At 41.0% G+C, this 21,775-nt stretch overlaps 1 protein-coding gene and 1 pseudogene across 1 annotated transcript; both read left to right on the forward strand.

Moving 5' to 3' along the window:
- Positions 1-2,361: 2,361 nt before the first annotated feature.
- On the forward strand, positions 2,362-3,264 carry Vmn1r198 (vomeronasal 1 receptor 198). The gene has a single exon (NM_134220.1). The coding sequence runs from the start codon at positions 2,362-2,364 to the stop codon at positions 3,262-3,264; it is 903 nt and encodes a 300-aa protein (NP_598981.1).
- Vmn1r-ps101 (vomeronasal 1 receptor, pseudogene 101) lies at positions 18,587-18,848 on the forward strand (annotated as a pseudogene).

Raw genomic sequence — 21,775 nt, forward strand, 5'->3', positions numbered from 1 at the left:
TTGATTAGTTTTTTGCCATTTAAATTGGTTGGAGCATGGAAGCTCCTATCATTGTACAAGAGGAAAAGTGCTAAATACTTACCAAATGTGCCATGAAGATTGAATTGACTTCTCCAGGATACTGAGCTTGTCAATCTTAAAGAAAGAGGCTAGTTCAAATGTTTCTTCAAATTTTCTCATCAATTCCTTTCTGTAATTAAAATGCAGTTTGAAAACCAACAGTTTCATTGAGCAACCTATAATCTTTTGAGCAGGCACTATGTTAATATTTCTGTCTTAGGTGTCTAAGACATTCTCACTGCTCAGTGCAGCAAGGAAACAGAAAAGAAACATAGAATTCTGAGGTTGAGGAATGCCCAACATAGACTTCTGGGGCCAGGAAAAGCTCATGAGATGAGACTTTAGGCACAGTGCTTTGAAGCATGGAAGTTCATCAAAGATCAGCCTTGTATATCACACATGCTCCTGTGGACAGAGAACTGCTGGTGTTACATGGGGTGTCAAAGAAACTCAAAAATAATTTTGATGAGGAGAGGACACCAAACTGAAGAGGACAAATTGAAGTTGAAGTTGTAATTTTAAGCTCTATGTATTTTGTGAGGGGTGAAACAAATAGAATAGATTTCAAAAGACTCAGTTTTACTACAACATCGAAAATAAAAAAAAACCAAAAAAACAAAAAAGATACCATTCATAAAGTGATTACATTTACAGTGTAGGATATTGGGGGGACTGGCAGGCTGAGGGATTTCTGACTGAAAACATCACTAGAGTGAACTAACCTTACCAGCAAGAACTTTATTAAAGTTCTACAAGGACAAGTTTCCTTGAGTTTTATTGGGGGAAGTGTGCTCAGAAGAAAGAGTTAAAAACAAGATAAATAGGTCTAAAAATGAAATTTCCTACTGCGGGGCCGTGGGTGTGTGGGAAAGAGGGGAGTGGGCGAGAGTGCCCACGTCCTGCCAGAGTTCCAGTGCTCTGGGCGGGCAGGCACAAGAGGACTGCTGGATGCTTTCCATGTAGGTGGGCATCTGGCTGTGTGAAACCACTGACCCCACACGGCAGGGGGTGAACAAGGGGCAGCCCCCGGTACCAGGTTCTCAATCTCTGGGGTCCAAAGCTGGATACAGCGGAGGAGCTAAGAACAAGATAGGGACCCTGGGGTGGCACTCACCCCTGGAGATACGGGAAGAGAGGGCAGGGGGAAAAAGAGGGCAGGGGTGGTTCCCACGCGAGCAAGAGTCTTTAGTCCAGTCCTTCATGATCAGAGACAGTCTATGGTTTTAGAGCTTTATTGTAGAAAGGCAGGGGGAAAGAGAGAAAGTAAAAAGAGAGACTGCCCATGGCCATATGGAGAGAAGGGGGAAGGGAAAGAGAGCAAAGAGAGCTAGCGAGTAAGAAAGGTGAAGGCTTAGAGAGAGGTAAAAGCTTAGAGAGCGAAGAGAGGCCAAATAGCCCATTTTATAGTGGCCTGTGTTATCTTGCTGTTGGTAGGTAACTGTGTGGAGGAGTCTAGCCAGAAGGCCAGCAGCTTGGGACATTGTCTACATGATTGAAATCCACACGCCTCTCTTGTGGGCGTTGTGGGTCAGTAACTTCAACAGGATCCAGGGGTCTAGGAGACATGATCGAATGCCTACCATCCCATGTAGGTGGAAATTACCACCACTGGGTCCCACTGGGGTTCAAGACTTAGGCTTGACTGGAGACCAGGCTGTCTGTGCATAGCCCATGCCCCACATCCTACAGCATGGTTTTACCCATAAAGATGGGAAAAATATTTTTTTATCTACACTTAGTCCCACATTAAGTCCTGTGATCTGAACTTTCATACCCTAGCTCAGTCACTAACCTACCTATATTTAATTGATCAAAGGTCTTGGGTGGAAGAATACTATATCATTTCCCCCAAAGAAGCTGGTCCAGTTGATCAAGTATAGCTTTCTGAGAAGCTGAAATCATTTTATTAGTTTAACATAATTTGACTGATGGTTGCATATGGGGCAATGAAGAGGATCAGGATAATTCACAAACAAAATCCAGTAGCCTGAGGTCATACTGGGTGACATGAGTGAAAAAGTGATGTCATGCTTACATGTGGGAAAAATCATGATAATAAGAACTTGATGGATGTAGGGGATAAAGAAGGATCTTTTTGAAAGTCAGGAAAACTGAAGTTTATGCCCTGATTGTAGCTATCATCACTTGAATGGGGAGGGAAAACAGACAAACCAGGAAAACAATGAGAAAAATCTCTTTGTGTTTACATACTTTGAAATGATGCATTTTATCAAAATAGACAGAAAACTTCATGTGTATCTCTCAAACGATTTTCCCTAGTGCTGTCTAAGAGTTCAGAAGATGAACTGGAGTAATGTTATCCACACTATAATCTTCCTTTCTCTTATTGGACCTGGAATTATGGGAAATATCCTAATGTTTGCGAGACTTGGGTACACTTCTGCCTTGGAGACTGAGAAAAAGCCCATTGACGTAATTCTCATCCACTTGGTGTTTTCTAATATGATCATCATTTGTACAACAGGGTTGAAAGAGCTTGCCACAGTGTTTTATTTCAGAAGCTTCCTAGGAGATATTGGCTGCAAAACTACAGTTTATCTGGCAAGGATGGCACGGGGCCTTTCCATCTGCACCACCTGTCTCCTCAGTGTGGTCCAGGCTGTCACCATCAGTCCCAGGACCACCTTTTGGACAAAACTCAAACCACAGACATCATGCCAAGTTCTTCCCTTTCTCCTCCTTTTCTGGATTGTTAATGTTCTCATAAGCTCCAACTTACTCTCTTACATTAAAGGAGGTAGTAGCTTGAACAGGTCTGTGGCTATAATGTACATTGGCCACTGCTATATGCTACCATCCAGACACATTATCAAGTGGTTTTTCCTCTCTCTCATGACTCTTCGTGATGTCATCTTTCAGAGTCTCATGGGCTGGAGCAGTGGTTCCATGGCTCTCCATCTGTATAATCATCACAAACGTGTTCTCTATCTTTATAGCTCCAGGTTTGCAAACAACTCCCCTCCAGAAATTAGAGCTACATGGAGTATTCTCATTCTTATGGCCTGCTTCCTTTTCTTCTATTGGGTAGATTTCATTCTCTCTTTCTATACAGGTTTCACAGTGACACATGATTCTATTTCACTAAATATTAAAACATTTTTAGAACTTGGTTATGCTAGTTTCAGCCCCTATGTTCTGATTAGCAGAAATGTTCGTGTCCCTAATACCTTACATGCTCACTGAGAAGTGTAGAAATCACATTCTAAAGCTATTCTATAGCTAAATGTACATATATCTATCATATACTGCTTTGCCATAATGAATTTTAGGGATGGAGACTATGCTCTCTGCTATGTGGCATAGGCTGACCTGGCAAACAGTGCATAGCACAGAACGACAGTCTCGGTTCAGGACCACAAATGCTGGTATCACAAGCATTCCCCACCATTATGCAATTTCATAAAATCAAATTAAATATTATAATAATACATTTCCTTTTCTTCAGACGTTTGCCACTGCCCAATCTGTAGACTGGTTTAGGGTTTCTAGGCAGGTGGAAAGTGGGTTTTTACCATCTTCCCATTCCACCAACACTATCATGGGTCTTTTTGATTCTCACTATCACTGGGAAAAATACTGAAGGAAACATTACTTTCAGAAGTAAGTGTTTCACTTTTTTTCCCCTAGATGCTGAGTAGGAAAACAAGAAAGGGTTGGTGAAGGTGAGGAGGTAACCCTTATCTGAGCTGAGATTGCAGGGCACAGAAAAGACCATTGTGAGACATATTCTCATATTCAATATTCTAATGAATATTGAAGTTTTCTGCTGTATCAATGTGATATAAAGAGTGCTCCCCAGTTATTTCTGATTGGTTAATAAAAGGCTGAATAGCCAATGACTGGGCAGAAGAGATATAAAGGCTGGACTTCCCATCTCAGCCAAGGGTCCCAGGGGGAAGAGTGAAGTAGGAGTCCACCATGAGGCAGGAGAGGATCCAGGAGAAGAATGGCCATGAAGTAGAGGAAGAAGATGAGGTTGGGCATGAGGAGGAGTTGCCAAGGGAGTTCTCCATGAGCATAGACAGCTCTAGGAGAGCAGGCTGAGAGACTAAATGAAAGTAACTCTAAACACGAGATGCAGATAGCATAGGAAATTAGGAATATCTGCTCAGTTATTGTGCTTAAAGCCTGATGAATAAATCAATAGGTCCCCATCTCAATTATTTGGGAGCTAGCCAGGTGAGGAAAAACTGCACCCTTTACATTTTATCCTATATTGCGCCCATAATGTGGCTCTGGATCTCTTACTTGGGAATAACAATTGCTGGGGACAGCATACCAGGGGAGTGCCTGCAGCAGGCCTAGATGGAGGCATCCCAGTAGTTCATAGGCAGATCTTTGTTTAAAAAAAAAAAAGATTGTTACCATTTTTTCCTAGCCCTAGACCTGCACAATGACTATAGATTTCATCTCTGTGTGACTGCTTCTCAGTTGGCCTTGGTGTGCATAATTATTCTATTATATCTGGCTTTCCTATTCCCTTCTCCTTTTGCTCTGGTGAATTCTGTGAAACTAGATGTTCCTTGATGTAATGATTCTTAAATAATTAAAAATTGAGGCATAGGGTCACAGCACAGTCCTAATGGCCCAGGTTCATGCTATGCACTATCATCTCGGAAACAATGTAATAACTGCACACTCGTAGTTTTGGATTAATGTTTGGCTTTCAAAGGAAGTTTAAATAAATCATGTTTAGAAATTATGAGAAAATGAAGCAGAGCCAATATTGGGAACCCAAGAAAGAAAAAAGTTATTGAAGTTATAAGTTTTGCACAACCTTTGAGAGTTGTTCCTGGATAAGCAAGTGTAGAAAACAAAAAAAATATTTATATACTAGTAAAACTAAGTCAAAACATAGGGACTCTTAGCATAGTTATTGTATTCAGTGTGCAGAAGCAGAAAGCCAACAGTACTACTGAGTTAAGGGTTAACTTGATTCTTTCTGGCCACTGCCTGGCAGCTTTGCCCATGTCATTTATCATTAGAGCTTCACAAGGAAATGCAAGTAGCTAACCACCGAGCTCTGAAGTATAATAAGTCAAGAGTTAAAATTTAAATAATGATAAGTTTGCAATTATTATTTTGGCCACAGGCCTGATAATAGGAGAAGCTTGAAAATTTGGGGAACAATTGCAATTCTTGATTCTTTGTGGGCTGTGGTCATTCTTTTGAATTTGATTTGGCAATGATTGTACAATTTTTTTTTCTACCTGGTTTTGGAGTAACAATAAAAGATTAGGGCAAGTTAAAGGTGAGAGTGTGAGAGTATGTAGGGAGAGGGGTGTGTGTGGAGTGAGTGAGAGAGTGAGTGGAGAGAGTGTGAAGGAAGAGTGAGGTGTGGGTGAGGTGTGCATGAGAGTATCTGTGGGAAGTAGGTGTTTGTGTGTGTGAAAGGAGAGCACATGGGGTATGTGTGAAGAGTGTGTGTGTGAGTGAGAGGAGAGTGCACAGAAGTGAGTAGGAGTGTGGGAGTTTGAGAAAAGAAAAGCACAGGAGAAAAGCAGAGTGTGCATGAGAGTGCAGGGTGCATGTAGCCTCAAGGTGTGAATCAGTAAGAGAGAGAGACAGAGAGAGACAGAGAAACAGAGAGAGAGAAACAGAGAGAGACAGAGACAGACAGAGACAGTGAGAGACAGAGACAGAGACAGTGAGAGACATAGACAGAGACAGAGAAAGAGCAACCTCAAGCCTTGAAACTTGCCTGTCAGCTTGTAAACAAAAAAGTTGTCTCTCTGTGTGTTTATTATGTATCTTCCAGATATCCCTGCTTCCACTTGAGAGCCCAGACCTTGTGTCAAGGCTGGAACCTAGCATTATGTGGCACCCAATGTGGGGCCATACTTAGAAGTGCTTTTCTTTAATTCTGTAACAAGTTTACAGAAGATAGGTTCTCATTCTGGATCTTTATCATCGTTGCTTACTACTGGAAGAAACATCAAATTTTCCTTGTTCTCTAGCTTCCTGCATTGCTTGCAGAATGCGGGACTGCGGAGGTATCCTTTTCTTGTCCCTTTTCCTAGGCTTCAGGGGAGATCATAGAAGTGTGTTGGGGCATTCAGGTTTATGATATTTAGTTGCCTCCTCCTCAAATTCAGATGCATCTCTGGGATCCAAAGGCTCTCCTTCCTCATCAAAGGTGGATGAAGTCTCTACCAATTCTACAATATACTGGGGAGAAGGTGTTTTTGATTCTGAGCAGTTTTCTTTCTTAGCAGTTTGTTTGGACAATAGAGGAATACCTTCTTCCATAACATTTTCTGTACTACAAACAGAACCTGCTGATGAACTGGGAAGGTCCATTATTTCAGCATGGGTTAGTGCTTGTTTTACCACAAACCAGAGAATAACTGTACTGTATGAAACCTGTCATTCATCCTCCTCATCCTTATGTTCTAGGATCCAGGTTTTCATATCCTTTCCTATCCTTTTCCATGCTGCCTCATCCAAGGTCCCTGTATCAAGTAACTAAGAGCTCACGGAATGAACAAAGCAGAGAAAATCAAAGAGCTGCTGTATTTCAAATTAAATTTTATTTCAAGCAAAAATGTAGGAAGACTCTTTCTTTACATAGATTGCTCACTGGATTCACCTTGACCCATAATGAAACTATAAAACCACCACACTGTTACTTCCTACCTATTCTTTCTCCGAACTTTTGACTGCAGCTTCTCAGGTAGGGTCCTTTCTGCATCAAAAGCAAGAGGGAGGACTTACCCAAATCTTCCAGTTTGAGCCCCACGACCTGGGCACCATTTAATGTAGAGGACAGCAGTCTGCAGCAAACAGTGAAGATGATCCTATTGTCAGGAAGCTAGAGCTACAAATAAAAAAAGTACAACTAAGGATCATCCATATTGTATCCCCTCACTGGGCTTCCGTGGTTATTCTGTGAAGGAAGTTCCCCAGCTGTAGAGAGAATCTCTTAAGCGTCACTTGTCAATAAAAGCCTAGGGCCAATAAACTGAGGCAGGATTAGAAGGTGGGGCATTCTGCAGAGGGGATTCTGGGGTAGAGACAGGTGCTGGGGGAGATATTTCAGCCAAACATGTGGGGAGTCAGATGTACTGGGGACTGAGGGAGTGGTAATGGGCCATGTGGCAAATGTGGACTAGAATAAATGAGATAATTGAGTTATGATTTAGTGGGAATGACCCAAGCTTTGTCCTGGGGAATTATTCATAATAATTCCATCTCAGTTGTTATTTCATGAACTTGGGCATGGGTAGAAAACTCTGAGTTTACTAATGATGTCCACTGGGCAGCATGTTATCCAAGCATAGGGCTGGAGAAAGCTCAGAAAGCCAGGCAAGAAAGCTGTGAAAGTGAAAGTTGGGGCAAGGTGAGGGACAAGCATTTCCCAGAGATGAACAAAATTTCCTAGCCAGGCAGGAGGTTAAATACTTTTAAAAGAAAGCCAGGAGTACAGCAGAGCTCTGAGGAGCAATAAGCCATAGGTGTCATGTTATTCTGAGAGATAGATCCCTGAGCCAGGATATCATGGAAGGGCAAATAACAGTTCCAGCCCAGAACCAGCAAGGGCAGCCTGCTAGACCAATTGGAAGATGGCAGAGCCAGCAGCCAATAGCTGGTATAACATGCTAGCTCAGTGGCAGATGTTAGGTGCAGGCAAATAGAAATGGCCAGAAAAGCTGAAAAGTAAACAGACTTGATAAGATTCTTAGGAAACCCTTAAGAAGAGAATTAAAAATTAAAAAATAAAAATCTTTTTCATGTTAAAAATGGAGAAAATACAATGGCACATGTGCCCCCCCCCAACCCCCACCACCTTGAGCAGGCTGGCTCAGACCTATTTCTGCCACAGTTGCTAGCCCACTTAGGGTGGAGGCTTCTGACCTAGGTAAAGTCTATTGTTCTGCCACATGTGCGGCTTTTCTTCAAGACACCACTAACTGCTGAGAGGCTGAACCTATTTTCCTGACATGATCCTGACAAAGCAATGAGATCCTGGCATGGTGGGAGATGGGTTTCCCCTCTTTATAAGCTCAGACTCATAAGTAAACATTGGCCCTAATAGAGAATTTTGTCTTGGCTCATTATTTCTCAAGCCACCTTTCCCACACAAACCCCATCTTTCCTTTCAGAAATCCAGTAACCCGTGGCTGCTGGCGGCTACAGGCACAGGGCATCTGGATTCCATATAATTTTGCTATGCTTATCAGCATAAAAATAATTACTTTTTTCAGCATTAACTATAATTTTATCTACCATTTTAAAGAGAGATCTAAAGAAGACAAACTTAGATAAGGAAAGAACTGAAAGATGATATGACAGGTTATAGTCCATAGAATAGAGATTAGAAGATTCTTTTAAGTCAGATTAAAGAATCTTCAAAAGAATTCAATCTGGAGCCCATAGTGACAGCAGATAACAGAGTTCCAGATTAGAAAATTCACCAAGGCTTGAGGAATGAGAATAGCAGCCCATAGAGATGCAATATTCTGGGTTAAGAATCCAATTCTGCTTAATGATTCTGCTTAGAGGAATGTTATGCAATAGATTATGTGTTTCATTTTGTATATTTGAGAATTAAAATATGTATATATGTTAATTCATAATATAGTTGTTTCATTCTCATGATTTCAATATGTGTTTGCCTTTTAAAAAGGCTGATTCTGAGATTGCATATTTATTAGAGATGATGGATGTTTTATGAATGCTGTTGCAGGTTGAAGCTGATGATGTTTCAACATATGTATTCATTAGAATACAACAAATTTTCAACATCACATAAAAAGTGTTACATATATATCTTATAATCCTATGGGTCAAGCAATTGTAGAGATATCCAACAGGACCTTAAAGGAAATTCTCATAGAACAAAAGGGAAATATAGAATCCCCTAAAGATAGTTTAAATACTGCTTTATTGATTTTAAAATTTGTAAATGCCAATGGGACAGCACAACTGCTGAAAATCATTCTGTCTTAGAAAGGACTCCTGAATTAGATTAATATAGATAAATGATAACCTCAAATTGGAAGGCAGAAAATATGTTTGGGAAGATAATATGCTCTTATTTCACCAAAAAGAAAAGCTGTGGATTCCTTTCAAATTTATACAAATCAAATTTGACAGGGGAATTTCATGAAGATCTTGGCTGCAGACAGGAAGAAAGAAATCAAGAAAAACAAAGTGAGTAAAATATGTGCTGATCCCTCTACATGGAAACAGTTCTGAGACTGGCTGAGATTTGAAAATGTCTCCAGCTAGAACTTCAACTGTGCATAGCCAATAAGTTCTGTTGGCTACTGAGTCTTCAAGACTTACCATGCCATCCTTTCAAATGGCATAAATGGAAATTCATATTACAATTTGGTTACACAATGCAAACTATAAAGACAGATGCCTTACCTGCACAAACAGATATCAGAGAATCATCTGTAACTAAGTTGTGCACATTGAATATTCCATACATATATTATTGCAGAAATGCATATTTCCAGTGGTAGTTTACATGCTTGTAGACACCAATGAAGTCAATACAGCCTGAGAAGATTCATCCTTGGGGATGCTGAGAAGCTGAGACGTATTTATTTCAGCATCCTGCTTGATTCTACTACAGAATGCTTCAATATTGTTTCCACAAAAATTTGTATCTGGGACAACATCAAAATGGCTAGCTAGATAGCTCAGCATCACAGAATGTTCCAGTCAGGACTTCAATTAAGCCATGAACTTCCTTAGCATGCAAAGACTAGATAGAAAATGCTATGGATAGCCTTCTGAAGAATGACCAATATTGTGGCAGGATTGTCCCTGTCCAAGTACATTATTTACATTAGTGCAGTAGGAGGCCTGCAATTGGAAAAAGAAAAGGGAGGTGTAGTGAAGAGTTTCAGGGACAGAGAGTGACTCAGGGGAGAGGAGGAGAAGCCAAGATGGAAACGAAGGGATAGGAAGAAGATCTTGAAAGTAGTGTGTCTTTAAAGAGCCACAGGTAGTTATGATATCATAAAGGGTAGAATAATTGGGATAGTTTGTGTAATCTAGGTGGAATTTTATCTTTATCAATTGCTTCAGGAATTATTGTATTGGCATCTTCTGAACTGAGAATTTATTGATACATAAATTTGACTGGTTAATTATAAACTTCAAGAGTTTTGTTTCTACCAGGTAGCTAGGTGTTGTGGTGGCTGACTACTTGGTGATCGGTCTTTGTGTGGGGCTAGCGTGGCAGCTAAGGGAACTTGGGAGCTTTAGCCCCACCAGAGAGTTGGCTAGCAGAAACTAGTTGGTTGGAGCTCAGAAACTTGGCAGTTCTTTTTAATATTTCCTGCAACAAAATATCCCGATTTTTATGAGACTCCCAAAAGGAAAATGATGCCCTAAATCAGCATGAAACAATTTTTATAGAGTAATGCTCCTGTAGGGTTTGTGGCATCACTCTCTGCTCTGCCATAGGTGGGGAAAGACATGGGAGTTTGGACTGGGCAGGTGTCAGGCTATGAGGAAACCATGGGACACTGCCCCATGGGCATGGAGAAGTGAGGCATAGGCAGCTGGAGCTGGCTTGGGGGTCCCTGAGCCTGCAAAGAGGCTGGGGCCATGGGGTTCTCAGGCTCTTGGTTACCCAGACGTCACTGGATGGCTTGGAAGATCTGAGAATGGAGTGGAGGACCACCAGCTGTATCAACCTGGGACCGAGGGAGGAAAGAGTGTATGTGGATCCAAATGAAAAGAGGCAGTCCATTTTTTTTAATTTACCATGATTTTTTTTAATTAGGTATTTTCTTCATTTACATTTCCAGTCCCCCTTACCCTGCGCCCCCCCCCCCACTCCCACTTCTTGGCCTTGGCGTTCCCCTGTACTGAGGAATATATGGTTTGCACGACCAATGGGCCTCTCTTTCCACTGATTGCCTACTAGGCCATCTTCTGATACATATGCAGCTAGAGACACGAGCTGGGGCGGTTGTTGGTGGTGGTAACTGGTTAGTTCATATTGTTGTTCCACCTATAGGGTTGCAGAACCCTTAGCTCCTTGGGTACTTTCTCTAGCTCCTCCATTGGGGGCCCTGTGTTCCATCCAATAGCTGATTGTGAGCATCGACTTCTGTGTTTGCTAGGCCCCGGCATAGTCTCACAAGAGACAGCTATATCAGGGTTCTTTCAGCAAAATCTTGCTGGTATATACAATGGTGTCAGCATTTGGAGGCTGATTATGGGATGGATCCCTGGATATGGCAGTCTCTAGATGGTCCATCCTTTCATCTCAGCTCCAAACTTTGTCTCTGTAACTCTTTCCATGGGTGTTTTGTTCCCAATTCTACGAAGGGGCAAAGTGTCCACACTTTGGTCTTTGTTCTTCTTGAATTTCATGTGTTTAGCAAATTGCATCTTATATCTTGGGTATTCTAAGTTTCTGGGCTAATATCCACTTATCAGTGAGTACATATTGTGTGAGTTCTTTTGTGATTGGGTTACCTCACTCAGGATGATGCCCTCCAGGTCCATCAATTTGCCTAGGAATTTCATAAATTCATTCTTTTTAATAACTGAGTAGTACTCCATTGTGTAAAGGTACCATATTTTCTGTATCCATTAATCTGTTGAGGAACATCTGGGTTGTTTCCAGCTTCTGGCTACTATAAATAAGGCTGCTATGAACATAGCGGAGCATGTGTCCTTCTTACTGGTTGGAACATCTTCTGGATATATGCCTAGGAGAGGTATTGTGGGATCCTCCAGTAGTACTATGTCAAATTTTCTGAGGAACCGCCAGACTGATTTCCAGAGTGGTTGTACAAGCTTGCAATCCCACCAACAATGCAGGAGTGTTCCTCTTTCTCCACATCCTTGCCAGCATCTGCTGTCACCTGAATTTTTGATGTTAGCCATTCTGACTGGTGTGAGGTGGAATCTCAGGGTTGTTTTGATTTACATTTCCCTGATGATTAAGGGTGCTGAATATTTTTTCAGGTGCTTCTCAGCCATTTGGTATTCCTCAGGTGAGAATTCTTTGTTTAGCTCTGAGCCCCATTTTTAATGGGGTTATTTGATTTTTCTGGAGTCCACGTTCTTGAGTTCTTTAATATTAGTCCACTATCTGATTTAGGATAGATAAAGACCATTTCCCAATCTGTTGGTGGCTTTTTTGTCTTATTGACGGTGTCTTTGGCCTTACAAAACTTGCAATCTTATGAGGTCCCATTTGTCAATTCTCGAACTTACAGCACAAGCCATTGCTGTTCTATTCAGGAATTTTCCCCCTGTGCCCATATCTTCGAGGCTTTTCCCCACTTTCTCCTCTATAAGTTTCACTGTCTCTGGTTTTATGTGGAGTTCCTTGATCCACTTAGATTTGACCTTAGTACAAGGAGATAGGAATGGATCAATTCGCATTGTTCTACATGTTAACTGCCAGTTGCGCCAGCACCATTTGTTGAAAATGCTGTCTGGAAAATCCCACTGGATGGTTTTAGCTCCCTTGTCAAAGATCAAGTGACCATAGGTGTGTGGGTTCATTTCTGGGTCTTCAATTCTATTCCATTGGTCTACTTGTCTGTCGCTATACCAGTACCATGCATTTTTTATCACAATTGTTCCATAGTACAGCTTTAGGTCAGGCATGGGGATTCCCCCAGAGGTTCTTTTATCATTGAGAAGAGTTTTTGCTATCCTAGGTTTTTTGTTATTCCAGATGAATTTGCAGATTGCCCTTTCTAATTCGTTGAAGAATTGAGTTGGAATTTTGATGGGGATTGCATTGAATCTATAGATTGCTTTTGGCAAGATAGCCATTTTTACTACATTGATCCTGCTAATCCATGAGCATGGGAGATCTTCCCATCTTCTGAGATCTTCTTTAATTTCTTTCTTCAGAGACTTGAAGTTCTTATCATACAGATCTTTTACTTCCTTAGAGTCACGCCAAGGTATTTTATATTATTTGTGACTATTGAGAAGGGTGTTGTTTCCCTAATTTCTCTCTCAGCCTGTTTATCCTTTGTGTAGAGAAAGGCCATTGACTTGTTTGAGTTAATTTTATATCCAGCTACTTCACTGAAGCTGTTTATCAGGTTTAGGAGTTCTCTGGTGGAATTTTTAGGGTCACTTATATATACTATCATATCAACTGCCAAAAATGATATTTTGACTTCTTCCTTTCCAATTTGTATCCCCTTGATCTCCTTTTGTTGTCGAATTGCTTTGGCTAGGACTTCAAGTACAATTTTGAACAGGTAGGGAGAAAGTGGGCAGCCTTGTCTAGTCCTGAATTTAGTAGGAATGCTTCCAGCTTCTCACCATTTACTTTGATGTTACCTACTGATTTGCTGTAGATTGCTTTTATCATGTTTAGGTATGGGCCTTGAATTCCTGATCTTTCCAAGTCTTCTATCATCAATGGGTGTAGGATTTTGTCAAATGCTTTCTCAGCATCTAATGAGATGATCATGTGGTTTGTGTCTTTGAGTTTGTTTATATAGTGGATTACATTGATGGATTTCCGTATATCAAACCATCCCTGCATCCCTGGAATAAAACCTACTTGGTCAGGATGGATGACTGTTTTAATGTGTCCTTGGATTCGGTTAGCGAGAATTTTATTGAGTATTTTTGCATCAATATTCATAAGGGAAATTGGTCTGAAGTTCTTTATCTTCGTTGGGTTTTTCTGTGGTTTAGGTATCAGAGTAATTGTGGCTTTATAGAATGAATTGGGTAGAGTACCTTCTGCTTCTATTTTGTGGAATAGTTTGTGCAGAACTGGAAATAGATCTTCTTCGAAGGTCTGATAGAACTCTGCACTAAACCCATCTGGTCCTGGGCTTTTTTTGGTTGGGAGACTATTAATGACTGCTTCTATTTCTTTAGGGAATATAGGACTGTTTAGATCATTAACCTGATCCTGATTTAACTTTGTTACCTGGTATCTGTCTAGAAATTTGTCCATTTCATTGAGGTTTTCCAGTTTTGTTGAGCATAGCCTTTTGTAGGAGGATCTGAGGGTGTTTTGGATTTCTTCAGGATCTGTTGTTATGTCTCCCTTTTCATTTCTGATTTTGTTAATTAGGATGCTTTCCCTGTGCTCTCTAGTGAGTCTGGCTAAGGGTTTATCTATCTTGTTGATTTTGTCAAAGAACCAGCTCCTCGTTTGGCTGATTCTTTGAATAGTTCTTGTTTCCACTTGGTTGATTTCACCCCTGAGTTTGTTTATTTCCTGCTGTCTACTCCTCTTCGGTGAATTTGATTCCTTTTTTTCTAGAGCTTTTAGGTGTGTTGTCAAGCTGCTAGTGTGTGCTCTCTCTAGTTTCTTTTTGGAGGCACTCAGAGCTATGAGTTTTCCTCTTAGAAATGCTTTCATTGTGTTCCATAAGTTTGGGTATGTTGTGGCTTCATTTTCATTAAACTCTAAAAAGTCTTTAATTTCTTTCTTTATTCCTTCCTTGACCAAGGTATCATTGAGAAGAGTGTTGTTCAGTTTCCAAGTGAATGTTGGCTTTCCATTATTTATTTTGTTATTGAAGATCAGCCATATTCCATGGTGGTCTGATAGGATGCATGGGACAATTTCAATATTTTTGTATCTGCTGAGGACTGTTTTGTGACCAATTATATGTTCGATTTTGGAGAAGGTACAATGAGGTGCTGAGAAAAAGGTATATCCTTTTGTCTTAGGATAAAATTTTCCATAGATATCTGTTAAATCCATTTGTTTTATAACTTCTGTTAGTTTCTCTCTGTCCCTGTTTAGTTTCTGTTTCCACAATCTGCCCATTGATGAAAGTGGCGTGTTGAGGTCTCCCACTATTATTGTGTGAGGAGCAATGTGTGCTTTGAGCTTTATTAAAGTTTCTTTAATGAATGTGAATGCCCTTGCATTTGGAGCAAAGATATTCAGAATTGAGCATTCTTCTTGGAAGATTTTATGATTGATTAGTATGAAGTGCTCCTCTGTGTCTTTTTTGACAACTTTGGGTTGGAAGTTCATTTTGTTTGGTATTAGAATGGCTACTCCAGATTCTGTCTTCAGACCATTTGCTTGGAAAATTGTTTTCCAGCCTTTTACTCTGAGGTAGTGTCTGTCTTTGTCCCTGAGATGGGTTTTCTGTAAGCAGCAAAATGTTGGGTCCTGTTTGTGTAGACAGTCTGTTAGTATATGTCTTTTTATTTGGGAATTGAGTCCATTGATATTAAGAGATATTAAGGAAAAGTAATTGTTGCTTCCTATTATTTTTGTTGTTAGAGTTGGTATTCTCTTCTTTTAGCTGTCTTCTTTTAGGTTTGCTGAAGGATTACTTTCTTTCTTTTTCTAGGACGTGGTTTCTGTCCTTGTGTGTGTGTGTGTGTGTGTGTGTGTGTGTTTTCTGTTATTATCCTTTGAAGGGCTGGATTCCTGGAAAGATAATGTGTGAATTTGGTTTTGTCATGGAATACTTTCATTTCTCTATCTATGGTAATTGAAAGTTTGGCTGGTTATAGTAGCCTGGGCAGGTATTTGTATTCCCTTAGTGTCTGTATAACATCTGTCCAGGATCTTCTGGCTTTCATAGTGTCTGGTGAAAAGTCTGGTGTAATTCTGATAGGCCTGCCTTTATATGTTACTTGACCTTTTTCCCTTACTGCTTTTAATATTCTATCTTTATTTAGTGTATTTGTTGTTCTGATTATTATGTGTGGGGAGGAATTTCTTTTCTGGTCCAGTCTATTTGGAGTTCTGTAGGCTTCTTGTATGTCATTGGCATCTCTTTCTTTAGGGTTGGAGGGTTTTCTTGTATAATTTTGTTGAAGATATTTGCTGGCCCTTTAAGTTGAAAATCTTCATTCTCATCTACTCCTATTATCTGTAGGTTTGATCTTCTCATTGTGTCCTGGATTTCCTGGAGGTTTTGAGTTAGGATCTTTTTGTGTTTTGTATTATCTTTGATTGTTGTGCCGATGTTCTCTATCCATTCGTCTGCACCTGAGATTCTCTCTTCCATCTCTTGTATTCTGTTGCTGATGCTCGCATCTATGGTTCCAGATTTCTTTTTAGGGTTTCTATCTCCAGCATTGCCTCAATTTGGGTTTTCTTTATTGTGTCTACTTCCATTTTTTTTTTTTGTCTTGGATGGTTTTATTCAATTCCATCACCTGTTTGGTTGTGTTTTCCTGCAATTCTTTATGGAATTTTTGTGTTTCCTCTTTAAGGTCTTCTACCTGTTTAGCTGTGTTCTCCTGTATTTCTTTAAGTGAGTTATTAAAGTCCTTCTTGATGTCCTCTACCATCATCATGAGATATGCTTTTAAATCTGGGTCTAGGTTTTCGGGTGTGTTCGGGTGCCCAGGACTAGTTGAGGTGGGAGTGCTGGTTTCTGATGATGGTGAGTGGTCTTGGTTCCTGTTAGTAAGATTCCTACATTTACCTTTTGCCATCTGGTAATCTCTGGAGTTAGTTGTTATAGTTGTCTCTGGTTAGAGCTTGTTCCTCCTGTGATTCTGTTATCCTCTACCTGGGAGACTAGCTCTCTCCTAAGTTTCAGTGGTCTGAGCACTCTCTGCAAGCAAGCTCTCCTCTTGCAGTGAAAGTGCACAGATATCTGGCGTTTGGACTGCCTCCTGGCAGAAGATGAAGGCCTGAAACAGGACCTGATCCGGGAACCAAAATGGCTTCCCCAAGTACTCAGGCAAAGCCTTCCTGGGTGGGGAAGACGCCTGTCTTCCTACAGGGAAGGTGCCTGGATATCTGGAGCCTGAAACTGGGTCTTCCTCAGAAGCTGTCCTCTAGGGACCTTGGGGATGTCTGCTGACTCTGCTCCCAAGGTGACTTGGTGCTGGTGCCAACTGGAAGGGACTTGTGACCCTGGTCAGGCTGGGTTTCCTGCTTTCCTAATGCTGTCTCAGTTCCAGTGCAATTGGTTTGGAACAGAAGTTGTGTTCCACTCACTGGTGGTCCCCAGATTGCATGGATAGTCCTCTAGTGGACCTTGGGGGTGTCTGCCTACTCTGCACCCAAGGTGACCAGGTGCTGGCGCCGACCAGAAGGGACTTGTGACCCTCATGCTTGTCTTTCTGGGTCTGTGCGGGCCTCTTCTTTGTTCAAACCAGAGGTCATGTTGTATCTGAGTTGAGAGCACTAGGGTGGGCCTGGGTCTGCTTTTCCCCTCAGGGTACACAGGCACCTTTGCACACGGGCCTGGACTGGAAGAAATTATGCTTAGCCAGGCGGGTGGGTTATACAGAATCTTGGTCTGTGTGACTTCAGGATAAACAGCCTTCTATGGAGATCCTACAGCTCTCTACCATGATTTTATTTAGGTTTCTAAGCCATGCTACCCTTTTGTTCATGGATTGTGCTCTTCAGCCTGGGAAATAGGAGCACTACATTAATAGGGTGGTCCCATTAAAATACATTAAAATACTTCAGCCTAGGTTAAACAGTTAGAGGTTAAAGTTCAGACTCAAGCATTGTCAGATTTTCACTTCAAGCTCCTCTCTCATTGGCTTGCACACAGCCCCTTCTTGCTGCCTCTTTTTTTTTATTAGATATTTTTTTCATTTACATTTCAAATGCTATCCCAAAAGTCCTATATACCCTACCCCCGCCTTGCTCCCCTACCCACTTACTCCCACTTCTTGGCCCTGGCTTTCCCCTGTACTAGGGCATATAAAGTTTGCTAGACTAAGGGGCCTCTCTTCCCAGTGATGGCCAACTAAGCCATCTTCTGCTACATATGCAGCTAGAGACACAAGTTCTGGGGTACTGATTAGTTCATATTGTTGTTCCACCTATAAGGTTGCAGAGCCCTTCAGCTCTTGGGTACTTCCTCTAGCTCCTCCATTGGGGGCTTTGTGTTCCATCCTATAGATAGATGACTGTGAGCATGTAGTCCATGGTTTTAAGGCATTTATTGTCATGGTGGAAAGTGGATGAGTAAAACCATACCCCACTTTTGAAGGTGGCTAGAGGTCAAATACCTTTTGCAGGCAGGAGTGTCTGGGAAAGAAAGTTTATTGGCTAGGTCCTTCAGTCCTTTAGGTACCTCATTAAAATGGAGATCTGTCTTGAGGCTACATGACCACAGGACATGTCCTCTACCTGTGGAGGGGTATGGGGCATTGCTATTATGTGGCCACAATCTTTGGAGGGCTGCAGCCTCATGCCAGGAGCCTGGTTCCCTGGGAGTAGGGCAAAATGTCTTCTGTCCCTTTAGGGTCACCAGGGTTTCTAGAGTTAGCTCAACAGGGAACCAGGCTGCCTTTCATGATCCTACATCTTCCTCTTTTACTTTTTAAAAAGAGAGGCATCACTGGAGTGATTGTCATTTGTAGTTATAATTTTGGGTGAGGTAGATGTATCAAAAGAAAACACTACACAGTGGAGGAGTAGCACAATTAAACCAAAGGGGTAAGGAGGGTTGAGGGTGGGAGTTGGAAAGACAAGTGATCATTGAATCAATTGATTGTTCTATGGCTTTTACAGTTTGTAAGAGTATTAACATCGGTTTTAAACAACATTTAATTAATCTAGATAGACATCATGTTTTCCTTACATCACAAGTGGGTTCTTTACCTTCACAACACCACGTTTGCAAACACCTCCCCTCAAAAATCAGAGCTACATGGAGTATTCTCATTTTTATGTCCTGATTCCTTTTCTTCTATTGGGTAGATCCCATTTTTTTCTTCTACACAGGTTTCACAGTGACACATGACTTTATTTTACTAAGTATTAAACCATATTTAGAACTTCGTTATGCTGGTTTCAGACCTCTGTTTGGATTAATAGAGGTATTGATGTTCCTAATGTCCTGCATGCTCAATGAGAAATTACATAGCATATCTATTCTCTACAAGCTAAATGGATAGACATTACAAACTGCCTCCCCTTTATAAATATTGTAAATATTATATTATAAATATTACAGGTAGGGACATAATGTTTTCTTTGTTGCATACACAAATGGCAGTCAGTACATAGCACAGGCTGATCTTGAGCTGCCTATTTATCCCTAATTCTAGTCATTCTCCACCAAACTACAATTTGCCAAATTTTGTAATGTATACAATATTAAAGTAAATATTATAATAATGATTCTGCTTTCTTAAAAAATCTGGCCCATTAGTCATCCCAAGACTCATTTTGGGTTTCTACGCAGGTGAAAAGTGCATTCTTACTATATTTCCATTCTATCATCCCTATCATGTGAATCTTAGCTTTTTGGTATCTCTTGGGAAAAGTACTGAAGGTAAGGCTTCTGTCAGAAATCAGTATTTCATTTCCTCCTCTCCCCAAAGACAGAATAGGAAAACAAGATAGGGTAGGTAGAAGAGGTGATCTTTATTTGAGCTGAACTTGGAGGGAAAACTGATTATGACAGTGAGACAAGTGAACACACTAGAACAAGGCAAATCTGGCAATAATTGTATAACATACCTCAGTTCAAACTGCTAAGAAAATCTGTGTTAATGCAAGGGGACAATCATACCAGGTTAGACTTTAAAGTGCCACTACAAGAAGTTCTGGAAAGCAGGCTCTCTCAAATGATGCCATCATGATTCAGGAGACCATGTTTCTAGCCAGGATCTCACAGGCACACTGATAGCTAAAGGGATCTGCAACCCTATAGGTGGAACAACATTATGAACTAACCAGTAACCCGGAGCTCTTGACTCTAGCTGCATATGTATCAAAAGATGGCCTAGTCGGCCATCACTGGAAAGAGAGGCCCATTGGACACGCAAACTTTATATGCCCCAGTACAGGGGAACGCCAGGGCCAAAAAGGGGGAGTGGGTGGGTAGGGGAGTGGGGGTGGGTGGGTATGGGGGACTTTTGGTATAACATTGGAAATGTAAATGAGCTAAATACCTAATAAAAAATGGAAAAAAAAAACATTGATGGCAGATTGTTAACACCGGAGCTTCCACCCTCACTTGGGATCACTCACTATGGCTTGTACTGAACATTCCTATGTTTGCTAGGCCTGGTTTTCCTTTGAATGCCTAAATTGATCTTCCATGATGCTACACAGGTAAACATGTTGAGTTGAAGTCAAGGAGGTCAAAGTTTCCAAGGAGCAAAGTGGATCATCTTGAAGGAACTCAAATGGCATGACCGTTCCATGCAGATGGTCATTGGGAGCCTTGTGACATGTACAATCTCAAATCCAGGAGGTCCTCAAGAGTACAGAAACCATCCCAATTATGGGTCCTTAAGATACTGCACTTCAATGCAGGGAGGCTCCTCTCTGCATTGAGCTGTGTTAGTGCCACTCCTCACAGGGCAAAAAGTAGGTTCAAGTCAGACACACAACTGTCAAATTGCTCCTGAGAACCATTCCTCCCTCAGCTCAGCTCAGCTCAGCTCTGTAGTAGAAAGTGAATATGATCTCTATTTCCTTTCTTATTCCATCCACAAGGGATAACAAATACCTTTTCTTCTAATTTTCCTTCCCCCAACTCATCCCAGTAGCCTAAACCCCAACATCAAATGGCATTGCCTGTAAATACACCATCTGAGCAGGGCAGGCAAACAGGCAACACACAGCCATTGCACCCTCCAAAAATCCAGAGAAGAATAAGAAACAGGGTAACAAAATACAAAGATAATTTCAGAAACCAGCACATAAACCTATAATCGTCCCAGCCCCAGACACCTAGACAGCAGTGTGAAAATATGACTGACAGTATCCAGGGAAATATGTCTACACTAGAACCATGTATCCTACTAAACCATGTATCCTAAAGCACATGGAAAAGAACTAAAAGGGCATATATGAAGATAATGGAGATACATAAAGAAGAACTGAAGAAATCCAGAAAAACATACAAAGTTGCAGGAATTGAATACATCCAATAAGAGAATCCACGAAAAAACAAACAAATGAAGGAAATGAATAAAAGTGTTCAAGACCTGAAAATGGAAATAAAACCAATAAAGAAGAAACTAAGGGAACTCTGCAAATGAAAGATTTAGTAATTTGAACAAGAAGTGCAGAGGAAAGGTTCATCAATGGAATATAAGACATGGAAGAGAGAAACTCAAGCATGAATGATACAATAGAAAAAAATGAATATATTGGTTAAAGAAAATGTTACTTCTAAAAAGCACCTGATACAAAACATCTGGGAAATCTAGGACACTAAGAAAACACTAAACCTAAGAATAATAGGAATAGAGGAACAAAAGAATCTCAGTTCAAAGGCTCAGAATATATATTAGAGTTGTTTTTGAATTTAATTTAATTTTTAATTTATTTTTTACACTCCATATTACATTCCCGCCCCCCATCCAATCTCCAACTGCTTGACATCCTACACCTGCTCCCCACCCCACCTTGTCTCCACTTGGATGTCCCCCACCCCACCTGACCTCTAAACTTTCTTGGGCCTCCAGTCTATCGAGGATTAGGTGCATCATCTCTGAATGAACACAGACCCGGAAGTCCTCTACTGCATATGTATTGAGGGCCTCGTATCAGTTGGTGTATGCTGTCTGTTGGTGGTCCAGTGTTTGAGAGTCCAGATTAATTGAGACTGCTGGTTCTCCTACAGCATTGCCCTTCTCCTCAGCTTCCTTATGCCTTCCCTAATTCAACAACAGGGGTCAGCTGCTTCTGTCCATTGGTTGGGTGCAAATATCTGCATCTGACTCTTTCGGCTGCTTTTGGGTCTTTTGACAGTCATGCTAGGTCCCTTTTTGTGAGGGCTCCATAGCCTCTGTGTCAGGCCTTGGGACCTCCCCTTGAAAA

This window comes from Mus musculus, chromosome 13 (genome assembly GCF_000001635.26).
Source record: "Mus musculus strain C57BL/6J chromosome 13, GRCm38.p6 C57BL/6J".
In the NCBI taxonomy this organism is placed as follows: Eukaryota; Metazoa; Chordata; class Mammalia; order Rodentia; family Muridae; genus Mus; species Mus musculus.